The sequence below is a fragment of the Podarcis cretensis genome (assembly GCF_951804945.1).
Source record: "Podarcis cretensis genome assembly, chromosome: 6".
In the NCBI taxonomy this organism is placed as follows: Eukaryota; Metazoa; Chordata; class Lepidosauria; order Squamata; family Lacertidae; genus Podarcis; species Podarcis cretensis.
In genome coordinates, this window is record NC_137175.1 from 34,537,476 (window position 1) to 34,554,747 (window position 17,272).

General features: G+C 39.9%; 1 protein-coding gene across 9 annotated transcripts in view; it reads right to left on the reverse strand.

Moving 5' to 3' along the window:
* The window catches only part of PPP1R12B (protein phosphatase 1 regulatory subunit 12B), a 108,897-nt gene that overhangs the window by 82,908 nt on the left and 8,717 nt on the right, over nucleotides 1–17,272 (reverse strand). For all 9 annotated transcript variants that reach the window (XM_079979000.1, XM_079978999.1, XM_079979002.1 and 6 more), the window contains exons 2-5: nucleotides 8,189–8,319; nucleotides 6,964–7,082; nucleotides 4,819–4,978; nucleotides 1,785–1,929 (exon numbers count right to left, since the gene is read on the reverse strand). In XM_079979000.1, coding sequence (XP_079835126.1) covers nucleotides 1,785–1,929; nucleotides 4,819–4,978; nucleotides 6,964–7,082; nucleotides 8,189–8,319 — 555 coding nt within the window. The remainder of the gene's footprint in view (nucleotides 1–1,784; nucleotides 1,930–4,818; nucleotides 4,979–6,963; nucleotides 7,083–8,188; nucleotides 8,320–17,272) is intronic.

A 17,272-nucleotide genomic window follows, 5' to 3' on the forward strand; every position in this document is an offset into this window, starting at 1 on the left:
TACAATGAGATGAAAAAAATGTTGAGATATACTTTTGTAAAGAAACCAGAAGCATTCTTACTTGGTATAGTAGGGAATGATGTTGAAAAGAAAGATGTGAAGTTATTTAGATATGCAGTAACAGCAGCCAGAATTTTGCTGGCCCAAAGGTGGAAACAGGAAGAAATGCCAACGAGGGAAGAATGGAGAATGAAACTGATGGAGTATGCAGAAATGGACAAATTAACTGGGAAAATTAGAAACCCACGCGATCAGAGATTCACCGAGGACTGGAATAAATTTACAGAGTATATGAAAACTGTGTGTGATCAGGAAATAACGCTTGTTGGATTTCAAGAAGCTCTGTGAAAAAATAAACTGGAATGTCGCTTAAAAGAGAAGATAAAATAGGGATTGTCAAAGTGCAACATAAATGTATGAAATGTGAGAAGTGGTGATAAATATGAAAATTGTCAGATAGGCTGATGGAAGTCAAAAAGAATGTATAAGTTAAATTGGATGTTTAATTATAAATGGATTGGTTATTGGAAATTTGAATAAAAAATAATTTTTTTAAAAAAAAAAACACCCTAACTCACCATAGAAACAATTTCAGCTTACATATAGCTGGGGAAACAATGCCATGGTCTCTAATGCAGAAGAATATTTTCAGCCTTCCAAAACCTTACACTTATACTTCTCTCCTTTGGTGGAGGGGCACATTATCATTCCCACTCTGTAACCCCATCCCCTGTTGCATGTTAAAAATCAGTACCAAGGCCAGTTAAATAAACGAAGGTTTCCTCCTACTGTTCCCATCTTTATCAGCACTGACAACACCACCAAAATACCCCAAAGCACTTTGTAACTGGTCTCATTCTCGAAGCCTAACTTTTTTTTACCCCTCTCTAAGGACTGTAGAGTAAGTGCAGAACCCAGTCTACTATCCCAGGGGTCTGTGAAGTGACTTGGTTCTTTTTCCTACTCTACCTCCTCTTTTAACTCCTAGAAGACACTGTAAATGTAGACATCATAGGCAAGGGAAAGTATAGCAGTGGTGGCAGCAGCCACAGCAAGGCGGCAAGACATCACAGTTCTGATATTGACAGAAACTTAAAATCAGGCTTCCTCAACCTCGGCCCTCCAGATGTTTTTTGCCTACAACTCCCATGATCTCTAGCTAGCAGGACCGTCAGGGATGACGGAGGAGCAAGATTGAGAAAGTCTGCTTAAAATTGTAATTTTCTAAGTTGCTGCAGGGTGGCAATACACTTTTGGGTGTTTGCGAGCGAGTGTGTGTGTGTGTGTGTGTGTGTGTGTGTATTAGTCTATAAATTTTCAGGAAGCACCCATTTGCTCTAGCACAGAAGTCAACTGACACATCTACAATTAGCACACTGCCAAAATATGGTGCAGTGTGGGAAGGCCTTTCTCCATCAGTTTTAGCTAAAAAGAATACCAGATAAGAGTCCAATCATATGCATAGACATTACACAAGGTAGAAAGTAGCCATTTGGACTTTTGGCCCGAAAGATTTCAAATGGCCTATCACATTGAAAATAGAAATAGACACAGTAGTTAAAGAACACGCACACCAAAAATGTATTTTCAACAACACCTTTTAAAATACATTTCCGCTGACAGGGAGAATAAAATATGTGCATAATACAACCTACTCAATTGACTAAAGCCAAGTAACAGGCAAAAATTATATATGTGCAATTTAAGTGCATGTTTGGCTTGTCAAGGAACATTTTGCTACTGGGGGGCTCTTGCATTAATTTACTAGTCTACAGCTCACTAACCAGCTTGTTCCTGATGTCCATGTCACACAGTGCTTCAGCCAAGATAGAGCAAGCTTCCTTTACTCCCCAATGTGCAGCAGCATGGAGTGGAGTCCAGCCATCATTGTCCTGGACATTCACATCATACCCAGCTTGGATCAAGAGCCTAAGAAAAACAAGTGAGCAAGAATGGCAGCAGTTCAATCATGCAGCTTAAGAACGTGCAGTGGGCTTTATGAAATAGGTTTATACTCTGTGAGAAAGACAAGTGTGGTAAAGCAGACAGCTCAAAGTGTTCCAGTGATGGGTGGAAGCAAACCTGGAAAGAAAAGGAAGAAGTTTCAGGAACAGCATCCTCCAGTATGGGCAAATGCGCCATTACCCAATATACCAGGCATAGGCAAACTCAGCCATCCAGATGTTTTGGGACTATAACCCCCATCATCCCTAGCTAACAGGACCAGTGGTCAGGGATGATGGGAGTTGTAGTCCCAAAACACCTGGAGGGCCAAGTTTGCCTATGCCTGCAATATAATACAATATAGTTTTATACTATAGGTCCATCTAGCTTTTGAAACTCCCAGGGGCCTTGGTGGGGCACATAACTTTTGTTGTTGTTGTTGTTGTTGTTGTTGTTGTATAAATCTAACCGCTTACATAACTCATTTTATTAATAACCATAGTGTTGGCTTTGATGATGTGCCTGTTTTTGTGTTGTCCAATAAATAAATAAAGTGCAAAGCCAATATTCCTAACTGTTCTGCAACCTTTTTATAGACTACGTGAATGGAGTTTGAGAAACTATGGTACTCCTTAACTACCATGCAGTAGTGTCTCAGGCAGAAGTATTTCCTAACATTCCTAACCGAGATTCTTCTGAAGATTCCATATTAAATAGGAGATCTTCTGTATCTATTTTGCCACTGAAGTTTCACCCCTTCAACAATGAATTCCTTCTTAGAATAACAACTGGAAAATTACCTGCATGTTGTTTACTTTTCCAAATTCCTCCTCACTTCCTCTCTGATGAACTGCTGTTAGTGTGAAACAATGACACCCATTTATTTTACTCCACAATGTTTTTCATATATTGGAATATGAGGGGGGTGTTAATCCTACACAACATTCCTGGCAGGAGAGAAGGGCTAGACAAGTGAATATAAGGCTGTGTTGTGAATGGCAGTGAAGGTTGTTTCCCTACTGCCATCCAACTAGGCGGCTGTCATTTCAGTGTCTTTTATATCTGCATGTTACTATGGTTACATTTCAAAAAATCCCACTGTTGATCACTCCTGCAATGCACAGCTCAGAAAATAAATGAACTTTCAGAGGATGCGTTGGACAGATTTCAAAGCAGGAAAACAATGAACAAGGAAGTATTCAATAGAATTGTCAAAAATTATGTGGCAGATATGTGCTTGTTGCTCCCACTTTGTTTCACCTCTTTAGGCTAGGTCCAGGATTTAGGCTGTAATCCTATACAAACCTGCCTGGGAGTAAGTTTTACTGAACTCAATAGGACTTACCTCCAAGCAGACAGGTATAGGATTGCACTGCAAGCTACAAAAACCTAAGTCTCATTGGTGTCAAGTCGCAACCAACTTGTCACATTTATTTCAATGGGATCTAAGTTCAGCTGAGTCTGGATCTAAACTATTGTTTAAAATAATTACAAAATATTTAGAGATTGGCTTTTAAAACAGACACCTTCAAATGGCACAGTGCAATCACTTAATAAGGAGCACATCAGAAAAGATTCCAAGAATTCTGATACTTCTTAGTATTAACGTCACTAAAAACCTGGTGAAACCAGGTGCAGAAAACCTGCAAAGGCCCATGATACCATCCAAACACTGCAGCTAAAAATTGGTGCTGTATAAGTAAACTGACAGAACTAACATTTGTAAAAATGTTTACCAGAAGTTACCTCAACAAAAAAAGCAAGCATACCAACACAAACTGAAAAGTGTTGGCTAGCAAATGCTCTCCTTACCAAGAAACTAAACACTTAAGCAAGCACAGGAATGTAATGTTCAATAAAGCTTTTCTACACTGCTGTTCTGGGTCAGCAAACTGAAGATATGCCCTGGAAAAGTAACATAAAGCAGGCAAATATTACCATTTAAATCCATCAATCAACTAACATCAAGTTAACTGGTACTTTTTCCTCGAGTTGATAATATGAATACATTTCATACTTACACAGATCAAGACAATACTGATCTAGCAGCTAAGCCTCTACGTTGCAATTACAGCCCTAACCTGCAATAGCTATCCTTGAAAAACCTATCCTAGCCATTAGCCAGCTGTAAAAAACCCTACAAAACCTTACACTTTCCCAGCCATGCTGTTAGTTTGTGTATATCTTATAAAAGCTGCAGACAATGAATTATAACGAAAGAAATCCACCGAAGCCAACTATCAGAAAATCCTGGGGACCTTCATTTGCAAACAAGTGAACAAGTAAAGAAACAAACAACTGAAATACAGCATATGTCCCATCCTTAGAAGCCTAGCTCCAGAGGATGGAGAAATCGGGTATTTGAAAGGGCTCAAGATTAATCAAAAGCCCATCATACAAAAAGTACTATTATTCCTATTTTCTTTGGAGAAACCATAGCAACCAGTGAATTCTTAGTGTGTACCAACAGCCTCTTTCAGGTTATGGGGCTCACAAATAACAGCTAGCTCTACAACTAATATGTTGCAGCTGGGACTTCATCCTTAGCTGCTGGTGGTAAGAGCTAGCAAGAGAATACGCAGTAATTTTACACTTAGGTTTAAGATAAAAGTTGAAAGCCCACTTCCACTGAACTTTAATCCCTGAAAATCCCAAACAGAAGAAGAAAGGGCAGATGCATTAAATAACTGCGTATTAAAACACATCTAGTACTATTGGAATAAATAGTACCATAGTACCATAATCCAGTCCAATCCAATACTCTCATATTCCAGTACCAGAAACCTATAGAAATCTCTCTTCACAGAGTCATTTTTTACAAGAGTACCATTAGGCCATGGTTTATTACAGCTAACAATGGAAACAGATCAGTACCTTATCACCTCAGAGTAGCCTTTAGCTGAAGCTACATGAAGAGCTGTAGCACCAGTTCGGGGCTGCTTCCTATCTTCAATTTTTCTCCTGTTTAGCCATTGCCGTGCATCCTGCAGCATTTGTTGCTCTTCTGCTTTTCTTGCTTGATCAAGATCTAATCCTGGAGAAACAGACAACAGGTGTAAAAAGCCTGAAGTAGAACAAAAATAATACAAAGGAGAGGATACAAGTTTTATAACAAGTTCATAATTTTGTCGTCCTTAATGTACTGCCAATTAATTTAATTGCACAAAGGGTTGAAGGGGCCAGTATATTTAAAGCTAAGATTGCACACTTAATATGGCTCATTTTATCTAAAACTTGAAGGAACACCACAAAAACATTAAAGCTGCTGAGAATAGAGTTGAATAAAATCTCAACCATGTATTTTCGCACATCAAAATTTTTTTTAACTTTTATTTTGCTTTAAACAGGTACATATAAATATAGACAACCAAAATTACAAAGGAAAATTCCTTAATAGTAATGAAAAAAAACTTTTAAAACTACAAAAAATATCGAAGTACATGACACAGAACATAAGCAAATATAGGAAAGATAAAAGAAAAGAAAAAAGAAAAATAGAAAAAAAAGAAAAAGAAAAAGAAAAAGAAAAAGGAAGATGAGCCAAAGCAGGAAAGCTCATCTATTGTACACTTCTGTCAAGCTCACAACAGATCATTATTCTTATCAATTATCTCTATCCGCATTCCAAAGGAATCCCTCATCTTGGTATCAGGGAACATTTCTCTATGCAGTATCATTCTAAACATAGCCAGATCTTTCTTGCTGAGCCCTTGTCCCCTAAATAATTATTTAAACATTCCCATTCTTCTTTCACCAATTTTTTAGGTTTATCTCTTATTGCATCTGTCATCATCAAATTTTTTTCAAGTCATTTAGGATTATGAAAAAAAAGTTACATAGAATTAAAGTTCTTTGTAACTTTCCATAACTGGAAGTGCACTCAGTGTAGCTGAACAGCCAGTGGCGTAGCGTGGGTTGTCAGCACCCAGGGCAAGGCAAGTAATTTGCGCCCCCTAACCCTGGATTTGCACCCCCTAACCCTAACCCCCAGATGTTGCGCCCGGTGCGGCCGGCCCCCCCTGCACCCCCCACGCTACGCCACTGTGAACAGCACAAGTACTTTGAAGTTAAATCTTGATTAATATGTGAACTCCAACAATAAAAACAGTTACTAAGCTTTGCTAGAAGGAAGTAGAATTGAAACAGTTTCATTTCCAAGGGAACATGCTAACATATTCAGAAAGGATTGCACTTTCCACAGCAGCACCCTGTGCACCCTACAGGCAATCTCCCACATTTCTCTAATGTTAAATGGGCTATCACCAAACTGTCAAATCAAATAAATAAAATTACCTAGGTACTGTGCTGTGGACCAGCTGTTTGTGCCATGTTAACCTTGCTGTTACAAAGAAAAACTGAAGCAGCACATCAATCCTTCTACACATGTCAAGCAGGAAAGTCCACATCTCCTCATAGGGTAGCATTTTAGAATGCCTGCACAGAAAGACTGAGCTGTATAGAATGACTAAGCTGGTATAGTTGCAAGCGCCAAAAATAACTAGTGTGGGAAGGGAGGGAGGGTGATGACAGTAAGACAACTTTAAGCTTTGTAAATACTCCAAGAAAAGGAAAGCAACATTGTCTCAATACAAAACATACCTTAGGCTTGTTTCAAACAAGGATCAACACATCGAAAATGCACACATTCTGCAAAAATGACAACTCTGATGTTGAGGTCTTTGGCAATTGCCAACAGAAACAATAAAATGGGTTTTTACATTTAGCACAAACAAAAACCCAAGACAAAAGCAACAGCAGTTGGTTTTGGCCACCAACATACAGAGGGGATGGATGATACACGTTTTCAGAATATTTATTTTCCTTTGTGTACAGCCTAACTTAAGAGAACAAACAAAATGCTTTACTTTAGAAATGTACTTTTGCGTGGTGTCACTGTTCCTAATGTTTTACTTACTAAAGTGAAATTCCAGGCCCCGTTTATAACCAAAGTATATATGCTTTTCTTATTACAACCCCACAAGACTGAAGAGTGGTTAGTAAGACATACAATTTCCTTACCTTGTTTCTTTACTTGTTCCAAGAGCAGATCCTTCATGGCTGCTTCCTCTGCAAGGTCAGATGGGACTTCACCTTCACTGTTCACAGCAGCTACGTTGGCCCCATGACTTATCAGATACCTACATGAATGAGAACCAGATTGAGACTGGACTTCACAGCACGAGTTCAATATCTGGCTTTGTGTTTATACTTTGCCAATAAAAAGCAAAACACTGAATTCAGATTTTTTGCAGCTAGTGATAGTGACCTCCCTTAACACAAGACCAGCCCTGCAAATAGCTATTACTATTAATTTGCTTAACCAATTAAGATACAATTCTTTATAAAACTTTCAAATTTTGGAAACAACCAGATAATTCAATTTTTTTAAAAAAAATTCTTGATCTGTTTTTGCTTAAGTTTATTTTAAAAGGACTTTCCCCCTTCAGTATGCATGTCTGGCTTATACAGTGGTACCTCTGGATGCGAACGGGATCTGTTCCAAAGCCCTGTTCGCATCCTGAAGCAAACACAACCCGCCTTTGCGCGTGCTGTGATTCGCCGCTTCCACGCATGCGTGTGACATCATCTTGAGTGTCTGTGCATGGGCAAGCGGTGAAACCCAGAAGTAATGCGTAACCTGAAAATGCTCAACCCGAAGCTACTTCAACCCGAGGTATGACTGTATGGACGTTTTGTACAGAAACAGATCGTCATCCATAGAGCTGGCCTGATAATCCTACAGTTTCGCTAATTATCCTACATTCTTGTTCAGAATTCCTCCTCTTGCTTCAGTGTGAGCCAGATTATTATCTAATAAACTATTAGTTTTGTGGCACTAGCTAACATTTCATGTGGTTTATATATCCAAAGGAAATATGCATCCTTTTTGAGCTACGGTGGTTATAGTTTGCTTAGTCACATTATTGGATCTGTCATTTTGAATTAGTGCAGTGGTACCTCCGGTTGCGGACGGGATCCGTTCCGGAGCTCCGGTTGGATCCCAAGGTTTTCACAACCAGAGGTGCCTGTTCTGCACATGCGTGCGGCACGGCATAGCGCATCTGCGCATGCATGTGCGCAAAACCTGGAAAAATACTTCTGGGTTTACCACGTGCCTATCCCGAAGGATACATAACCAGGAGGATACATCAACCATTCATACACCCCCCCCCACTCACTCCTCTGAAAAGGAGATAAGTCATTTATTATTTCCAGTATCCAGGTCACACTGAAACTCACTCACTCTGCTATGTTCAGATAGCCACAAGATGCAACCGCATGAAGTGGGGTCCAGCCCTCGTTATCTTGCTGATTTACATTGGCTCCGTATTCTATCAGAAACTTTACCATGTCCAGGTTCTCATCTATACATGCCTTAGGGGAAAGAAGGGAAGGGGAGGGAAGGGGAGAGGAAAGGAAAGGAAAGGAAAGGAAAGAGAGAGGTCAAGGTGTTAAAATTAGAAATCTACTACCATTTTAACAACTGTAAATGATACCAGGGGCATCTCCACCACACTGAGCCTGCCTATCTTTCAGCCCCCCTCTGACATCTCCATAAGATTTTGCCGTCACTTCCCCACCTCCACAGAGCTGAAGGCTGAACCCACCGTAAAGTGATCTTTCGGTATTTGCTTTAGGAATGGCATGAAATTCCATGGAGCAGGGAAAGGTTTGGAACATGCTGTTCCAGGAAAGCTTCAATGAAAGAGAATGTGTCAGCACACTCAATGGAATGAAATGTGGCAAGAATTAAGGCAGTGAATCCCAAGCACGAATTCAGATAAATTCTCAGTCAAACAAATCAGAACAATTGCAGACTGGACACTTGTCCTTCTTGTATATCAAGCCACAGAAGAGGAAAAAGAATGTTGTACTAATAGCTTACCATGCAACCCTTTCATAATTAAAAATAAAGCATCGCTTAATTTTTATCAGTTGTCTTTGCTCTACCATGGTGAACACAGAGAAATATTTTGCGGTGACCAGATCAACATTATTTTGAATCTGAGTGGGTATCACATTAATTATAAAAGGCAAAGATCGTAAAGGAAATTAAACAATGCACACTCTGGAGGGAAAAGTGTACTTTACAATAAGCCAAATTTACTTGGTGAAGCTAAGTTTACTCTGAACTCAATATAAGAACACAGTTGCCCAAAGAAGAAATTCAGCCTTCAGAACCTGCACTACAGCTCCAAGGCATTCAGCATGAGGTTTCTTCATATTAGAAGTGAAGGGTGTGTGTGACTCACATTACAACCATTTCACCTCACTCTACCTCCTCATCCCAGGGCTAGAAATGCTTCATTACCAAGCGGATCAGAAAATAAAAGTCAACGGAAAGTAAATACTTGTGTTGTTTGGTTGGTGAAGTCACACATTTTTTTATTTCAGAAGTTATTGTGCTCAAATAATCAGAGACTATAAAATAAAAATGAATGATCACATATATGGTCCCAGAAATGATCCTGGGGAGTTATAAGTTGCCACTTCCTTGATCCTAGCACCCTGTGACAATTTTACTAATCCTTAGCTCCAGCAGAAAGTCCACAACAACAAACATAATACATGGACCTATGCACTGTGAATATGCTCACCCTAAAAACCCAGGTGTTTTTATACATAGAAAATCAGACTTTAACAATTCACAAATATCTGGTAATTATTCAGAAAATCTGTGTAAGCTGTAACATACTTTCATTGAATTTTTTAAAATGCTATAACTGCTTTTTCTTAACCATGAAAAAGCAATTTAAGTAAGCGTTAAGCAATTAAGTAAGCGTTAGATCCAAATGCCTTTCTCATCCCAACCTCTCCCCAAATGTCAGAGACCAGGCTGAGGAGTACAACTCTGATGAGGAATGGTGGGAGCCTACCCCTCCCCCTGCTGATGGCCAGGATCCTGAAACTCCACAGGAGCAGTGGAGTAGTGTTGATCTGGAGGGGCACAGTTTGGAGGACAATAGTTGGGAAGAACTGGGAGGTGAACAGCAAGAAGAAGAAAGGGAAGAGAGTGAGCTAGCAGACTCTTTCTCACTGGAAGATGTGCAGCCTCTCAGGAGCCCTCCTGAAGAGAGCAGGGTGTGGTACAAATATCTGTAGTGTGGAGATATGGACATTGCCCAAATTCAGGTGAAAGCACTTTATGTAACACCTGATCCAGCCACATTTCAATGTTTTCAACAACAATAAAAATTTGTTCACTCTGAGCAAGTCATTAAGTAAAGACTTAATTAATTCATTTCATAGATATTCTCTCAAATCTCTCTAAAACACATTTCAAAATAGTTTCATTATAGCAAAGTTTCAAATGGGGAAGGGTAGCGTGGCTCTGTCAGTGTTCATTACTAAAAGCCCAATGCTAAGACAGACATTTACATTGTCTAATCCAAAGATAACTGCAAATTTGGATCAAGATCATTACAATCTGGCTAACTGGCTACTGTGACATTTTTTAATCGCCCCGCTCAAACTTGCTTTTTAGTGCTATACACTTTAATTGTTTGGGGCCTGTGGAAGGCCTGATACTTCCAAGTTTTATTGAGTCTCATGTTCACAAATTAGCATGATTTGTAGCAATTAGATACCACGTTAATTTTTGGCACAAAAAAGTTATTTAAAGACATGCGTACAGTTTCATATTTATCATTTCAAGGGGAAGGGCAGTGAATAAGCAATGTGTATTTCCTTCCTTCAGGTATCTCTTGATCAAATACTGAAAACAGGCAGTTTTCAATGGTTTGGATCCAAATCGAGAATGCACCTGGAGGTTCACTTGGGTTCTGAAGAAAAGGAGAAGGTAAGTTTATATCATATAAAGATAACAGCAGTTAGCAGGACTAAGAATTCAGGACCAAGCAGCCCACCACTACTTCCTTTAGCTAGCTACAAAACCACTATGAGATTATGGATTGATTGAAAGAAAGAAAGAAAGAAAGAAAGAAAGAAAGAAAGACAGTGGGTTGGACCCAAACATACCCTATCAAGAAAGGAAAGTGGAAGCTTGTTACACAAGAAAAGTGAACTGTAATCCAAAAATGCCTCATGCATTTACAAGCCTTTCATTTACCGTAGGTTGCCAGATCATGCATTTACAAAGCGAACACTAACAGCCAAGGCATAATAAGTTACTAGACTGCAAAAGAACCACTATGGTTGGGGCACATGGAATTCCCTCACTGCAGACCTTTCCAATGAATACCTTCATTCACTTTAGCTGCTAGGGCTTGCTTTGCAACAGGAACATATCTAAAAACTTTTGCCCCCTTCATCTCCCCACCACAACTGCTTCTAGCAATGGGATTATATGTGTACAATGATGGGTGAGTAACAAATATCTTGAATTAAATAAACAAATTCCCATGTCTCAATGCATCACATATGTGCTGCAAACTGGATCATACACCATGTCACAATTCTGCAGAGATTTTGTTGCTAGTATACACACGAGTCTGTAGAACACTGCTAATTAGTGAAGTAATTCTACCCAATTCTTTTTATCCAATCCAGTGTCTTCCGTCCACACTACAAAACATCTGTGGCTAACTATAGCCGCTCAGATTGGTCATCAGCCAAAGGAACTGCAAATGTCCCCCCTCCCCACAAATTACTGGATTAAGTGGGTTCTAAGAAAGCTTATGAGATCCAAGAAAATAAAAGCCTAGATTCCTTTGGATCGCTTACTGCCTTGGTCATAAGTAGTCAATATCCCACTTGATTACTAAGGAATGGAAACTGGAGTGAAGACAAACAAAATTAAGTCCCCACCTGTCCCTGTAATGAATATACAATACAATAACTTGATTTGTGGATATAGTAGATTCAAAACATTAAACAAAACTAGTCCTATGCTTTAGAGGTATTTATTGTTAATGGTCATGTTTGAGCACTTCAGGGATTGATGTACACTATACATGAAGAGAGGACACTAAACTTTCCTGGAATCTTGGGCATAAAAGTGTTATTAATTTTAGAAAACATTGGCTACTGTTTTTCCACATTTAAAATAGTGAGATGCAAAGGTATTCAGAAGAAATGGAAAAATCAACTACTCATACCACTTAGCTACAACACAGATGTTTGGAAACTACTTTGGTTAATTCTTTATGGATCACTAAATTAGCACTTCATAACCTCTGTGGGTAAGATGCTTAAAAGCCCTCTGAATTAGAACTTGCTACATTTGCCCTTTCATCACCATGCTTCAGTGAAGATGTGTGAACAAAAAGAGAACTGGCCACATAGTTGGCAATTATTTGAAGTCTCCAACGCATCAGCTTGCACTGTTGGAGAGAAAAGGCATTTCAGTTTAAATATTAATATGTACAGAACAACAATGGACTGTCTCTTTAGCATCAGGTCAAAATTATGGAGACAACTCTATTCCTTCTACCTTTTGCATCCTGACCAAAGCGACCACAAATGGCTACCACACTATTGCTGACAAACAACTACACTAAAATTGTTTAATAAATGTTTCATTTGATTATCAAACCTTGTACATTTTAATTATAAGAATTGGATCCAGATAAGCAGCTGCTCACTGAAGATTCCTTGGCCCAGTTTTGGAGTTCTACTTCATCTTCAGCACACACCCACACAACAGACAACCCCATTCAGCAGAATCATCCAAACCTCAGGGAGGGTTTTTTAGGGGCAGGAAAGTCACTTCCACCTGCCCCTGTGGATCCTGCTGCCTGAGGTGGTCGATTCACCTTGCCTCATGGCTGGGCCAGCCCTGGTGTCCAACCTAAAGACATCCAACCTAAAGACTATATAACTTAATCTATGCAATAAATACAATCCAGGTGGTTTGGGAAGCAGTGTCATTGGGTTCTATTTCTTCTTTACATTCATATCCCACACTCTCTCAGGATAAAATGGGAGGAGTTACCCCATTTTATCCATACATCTCAATTCCTTGAATTAGGGTAGAGTTTGACACTGACCCAGGGTCACCCCGTGAACTTCATGGCCTAGATGCAGATTCAGACCCCATGGTCCAAGTGCAATGCTTTGACTCTCTAAATGTCTATATCTGCAAAAATCTAATTTCTGATTTAAGTTGGGAACATCCATACAACTGGACCCACTCATCTGGATTTAATTCTCTCTCTCTCTCTCTCTCTCTCTCTCTCTCACACACACACACACACACACACACCCCATAATAAAGCCACTGAAAGTGTGATAGAATGGGGCTTGTGATTATTTCTGTTTCACTCAAAGAAGCAACATCTTTATTTTAATTTGAATGGTGAATGGGCAAGCATCTTTCACATAAAGCAAGCCTCCCGACAGCTGAACAGTGTCAGGGTTAACAGTGTCTGGGAGCAGACACATGAGTTCAAAGAACGAAGGAATAAAACTCCCAAAATAGCCTTGCAACTGTCACCACTAGCAATTGTCAGCATTGGAAGGTATGCCCTTGCCTTCATGCCCCACAGAGCTCACCACTCAGAACATTCATCAGAAGTAGCACTGCCAGAAAGTAGTCAGGTAAATCTCCGAACAACAACAGAAAGGAATACAGTTGTCAAATATTTTTTCAGTCTAGGCAGCTCTCAGTGTTTTTTCAGGAGACAGTCAGAACTTGCCTCAAACATTTCCCAGGCACCCCTGCTGAACGTCAGTACACAGTCAATGGTTATATCACTATTGACACAATAGTCTTAGCCATCTCACACCCATTCTTTCAAAATGCTTCCTACTAGTCATCCTTCATATTACCTCCCTCTGCCAATGACAGGTCATTTATTACACCACTCAAATTGAAGTTCACTCTCCCCTTAAAATGGTAATCACATACCTCATTGACATACAGATGGCTTATGGATATATCGCAAACCTTGTAACACTGGATTAAAATGCTATTGTTAAAATAAAATCAGTCAAGAATTTAATGGCACTGTGCCCAACAAAACATTTACCTTGCGCTTACAATTATTTTCAGCTGTATGAGTACAGGGAGGACTATTGTGGGAAATTCTTTCTATATGTTTGCATTTGCATGTTCAAACTTCACCCAAATCATACAGCACATATAAAATGAAACCTAGGATTTTCTCAGAAACTTGAAATCTGGTCCAAGGCTTGGACCCTCTCCAAACTTATTTTAGTAAGATAAAAATATGTGGTACAATTTTGTTTTCTGAAATATAGCTATTTTAATGCCAGCTACTTTGGAGCTTGTTTCATTAAACCTATGAGCAAAAGCAATGGAGACACCAATAGGGTGTAGCATGCCTCAATGAGCTCAGCACCTGAGATGGGGGGTGGGGGTGGTCAGGTTGCTGCCTCCTCCAAACTGTGTCCCAGACTGCAATACAGTGATACCTCGGGTTAAGATCTTAATTCGTTCTGGAGGTCTGTTCTTAACCTGAAACTGTTCTTAACCTGAAGCACCACTTTGGCTAATGGAGCCTCCTGCTGCCGCTGCGCCGCTACTGCACAATTTCTGTTCTCATTCTGAAGCAAGGTTCTTAACCCAAGGTAATATTTCTGGGTTAGCGGAGTCTGTAGCCTAAAGCGTATGTAACCTGAAGCATATGTAACCCAAGGTACCACTGTACAGTAAGCCCTCAAATTACAGGAGTTATGTTTCAGAGATTGCACCTGAAAACAAAATCCTGTGTAGTCAAAAGACATTGGGTGCAATGGTGGGCAGGATTGCCACCATCTTTTTTCCTGGACACCCACCTCCATTTTAAAAAAATTAACTTTTTTTGCCAAGTGATGAGCTGTGTGCTCATTAGCCCTTAGATGATGTAACACATTTCTGTTGCATTCTGAGCACTCCATGTGCTCTAGAGAGTGCCCTATCATTGGAAGCCAGGCCACCTAATCTCAGTGACTACGTATTTTCAGTCCATTCATTGGCTTTATGCTTCTGGTATATATTGATGAATGTAAAACTGAATGTCATCTTCCTGTAACTTACTCAAAAATCCTATGACAGAAATGTCTATGAACTTCATGTATAACTGAAAGCAAACAAACATATTCAGAAGCCCATGAGGGTGAACAGTTCCATAAGTAAGAAAAATGGTATCATTTTCAAACACAAAGTACCTGACAAGATAAATGAGGCAAAACTTATATTAGTCTTAGAGATGGCAGAAATATTTTAGAGAGTCCATTTAAAGGTAAAGGTACCCCTGCCCGTACGGGCCAGTCTTGACAGACTCTGGGGTTGTGCGCCCATCACACTTAAGAGGCCAGGGGCCAGCGCTGTCCGGAGACACTTCCGGGTCACGTGGCCAGCGTGACATCGCTGCTCTGGCCAGAGCCAGAGCCAGAGCCAGAGCCGCACACGGAAACGCCGTTTACCTTCCTGCTGGTAAGCGGTCCCTATTAATCTACTTGCACCCGGAGGTGCTTTCGAAGAGTCCATTTAGCAGATGCCAATTTAACAGCACTTCCACATGCCAACACAAAGGGTTGTATCCAAACCTCTCCACCGCGTGCTCCCAAAATGTGCTCTACAGTGTCCACTAACTCCCCAAAGCTAATTTTACAAGCACACAGGAGGCTGAAGGATAAAGGAAGAGGAAGTTCTGTTGCATGCATGAAAGTCTTGTTTTAACTGACTGTATGTAAGCCACTCTGGGAAGGCTTTTGGCAGAAGAGCAGGGTATACATGCTCTAAATAAGTCTCTTGCACCAGTGGAGCTACAGTGTTTGATAAGGCCCTCAAGGAACATTTTATATTGATTGCGAGGAAGGAAAAATATAATCTTGACCATCTAATATCTTATAAGCAGCTTAAATGACTGCTTTATTTCTGCAGTGAGCTCCTCATTAAATATTTTCCCAAACGTGTACTGTGAAATCATTTCTATTTGCCACTTCTGTATCCTTTAATCTTCTAGCTCTGCCGCTGAGCCATGCCAATGCCACAACATAACATTCTTCCCAACTGACAGTGAGCCTTAGAGTTATTAGCAGCATGCTGCGATAGTTGCAATAGAATGAGAAGAACACTGCAGAACCCGAAACATTTTATTTCTAGGCTCAACAACAGGTGTTCAGTTGAAGATTTGGTGGTGGCGGCGGCAAAAACAAGCTGCAAGGGAAACTTGGGGAATGGAGTACATGTGCATGGTGATCACATGTGGCTGGGAAGCAAAGCTGTAAAGCTAACAGAAAATGAGGGAATAGCCCATGAATAAATATATTTAAATTGTACTGATTTTTACTGCCACTAGCTTTATTTACTATGTTAGGAACAATCCTAACTTCTGACTAGGGTGCAACCCTGCAACCCAGGGAGAAAGTGGGGGAAGAAGAAAGGCCTCTATTTGACTTCTCTGCTGGAATGTCACTTAGGATCCAGTGGATCTTTGGCCAACCCAACTTTCACTCATCCATTTCATTTCAGCAGTGCTTTTTAAAAGTCATTTTGAGTTGCCTATGGCAAAAATAGATAACAGTAATAAGAATAAGAATACTGCCGGAGGAAATACCACTACCAGTAGTCTTCCAGCAGCCTAACCCACTCCAGAAGCATATACCAGGCATTGTTCTGTTTGCCTGTTAAGCTTTTTATTGTTGCCTTAATATTTTTATTGGCTTTATTGTATAAGGTGCCCTGAGAGTATTCATATATCAGGACAGCATATAAAATAAAAATATATGTAATATGTCCAGAGATAGCAGCTAAGAGCTAGACATTTTTTGTCAACCCTATAAGCAAATATATGCAGTTATTTTTCTTCTATTTGAAGGAGCAGGTAGACAGTAGGCCAGTAGTGGGCCACTGGGCAATTTCTAATGGGCTACTTAATGTCTTCCATATTACATTAAGTGCTGCTTGACCTGAACATTCTTAAACTGAATTTCTACTCTTGTATATCTCCTTAAAAGAGCAATGAAACAATTTTAAAGCTGTGTCATTAGTGAACTTTAGAACTGACATTCAAATAAGAGTGACAGTGCAGTCCACATAGGTTATTTTGTCACTCTCTGCTGACTCACTCCAACTCACTGCACCTATCACCTCTCATGTGTGGAAGCTACCCTTCGCAACCAACAATAGGCTAATGCTTATATTTTAACAAGAATCAAATTATGCACAATGCCAAAAGAAATATAAGTTAGCACAAAGGCAGTGAACTGGTTTTCATATTCACACAAAACCATGATTCATACTATGTTCACAAACTGGTAGGAGCCCAAGCAAGGCTGGATGTAGCCTTGACCTCTCCCCTCTCCCATGCACCTGGGAGAAGGATCTGTGCAGTGTTTAGCTTTGCTTTCAGACAATCTTGACTTATTACAACCCAGTCATTGTGGTTTAAAATAAACTCTAACTAAACAAGCCAGCTCT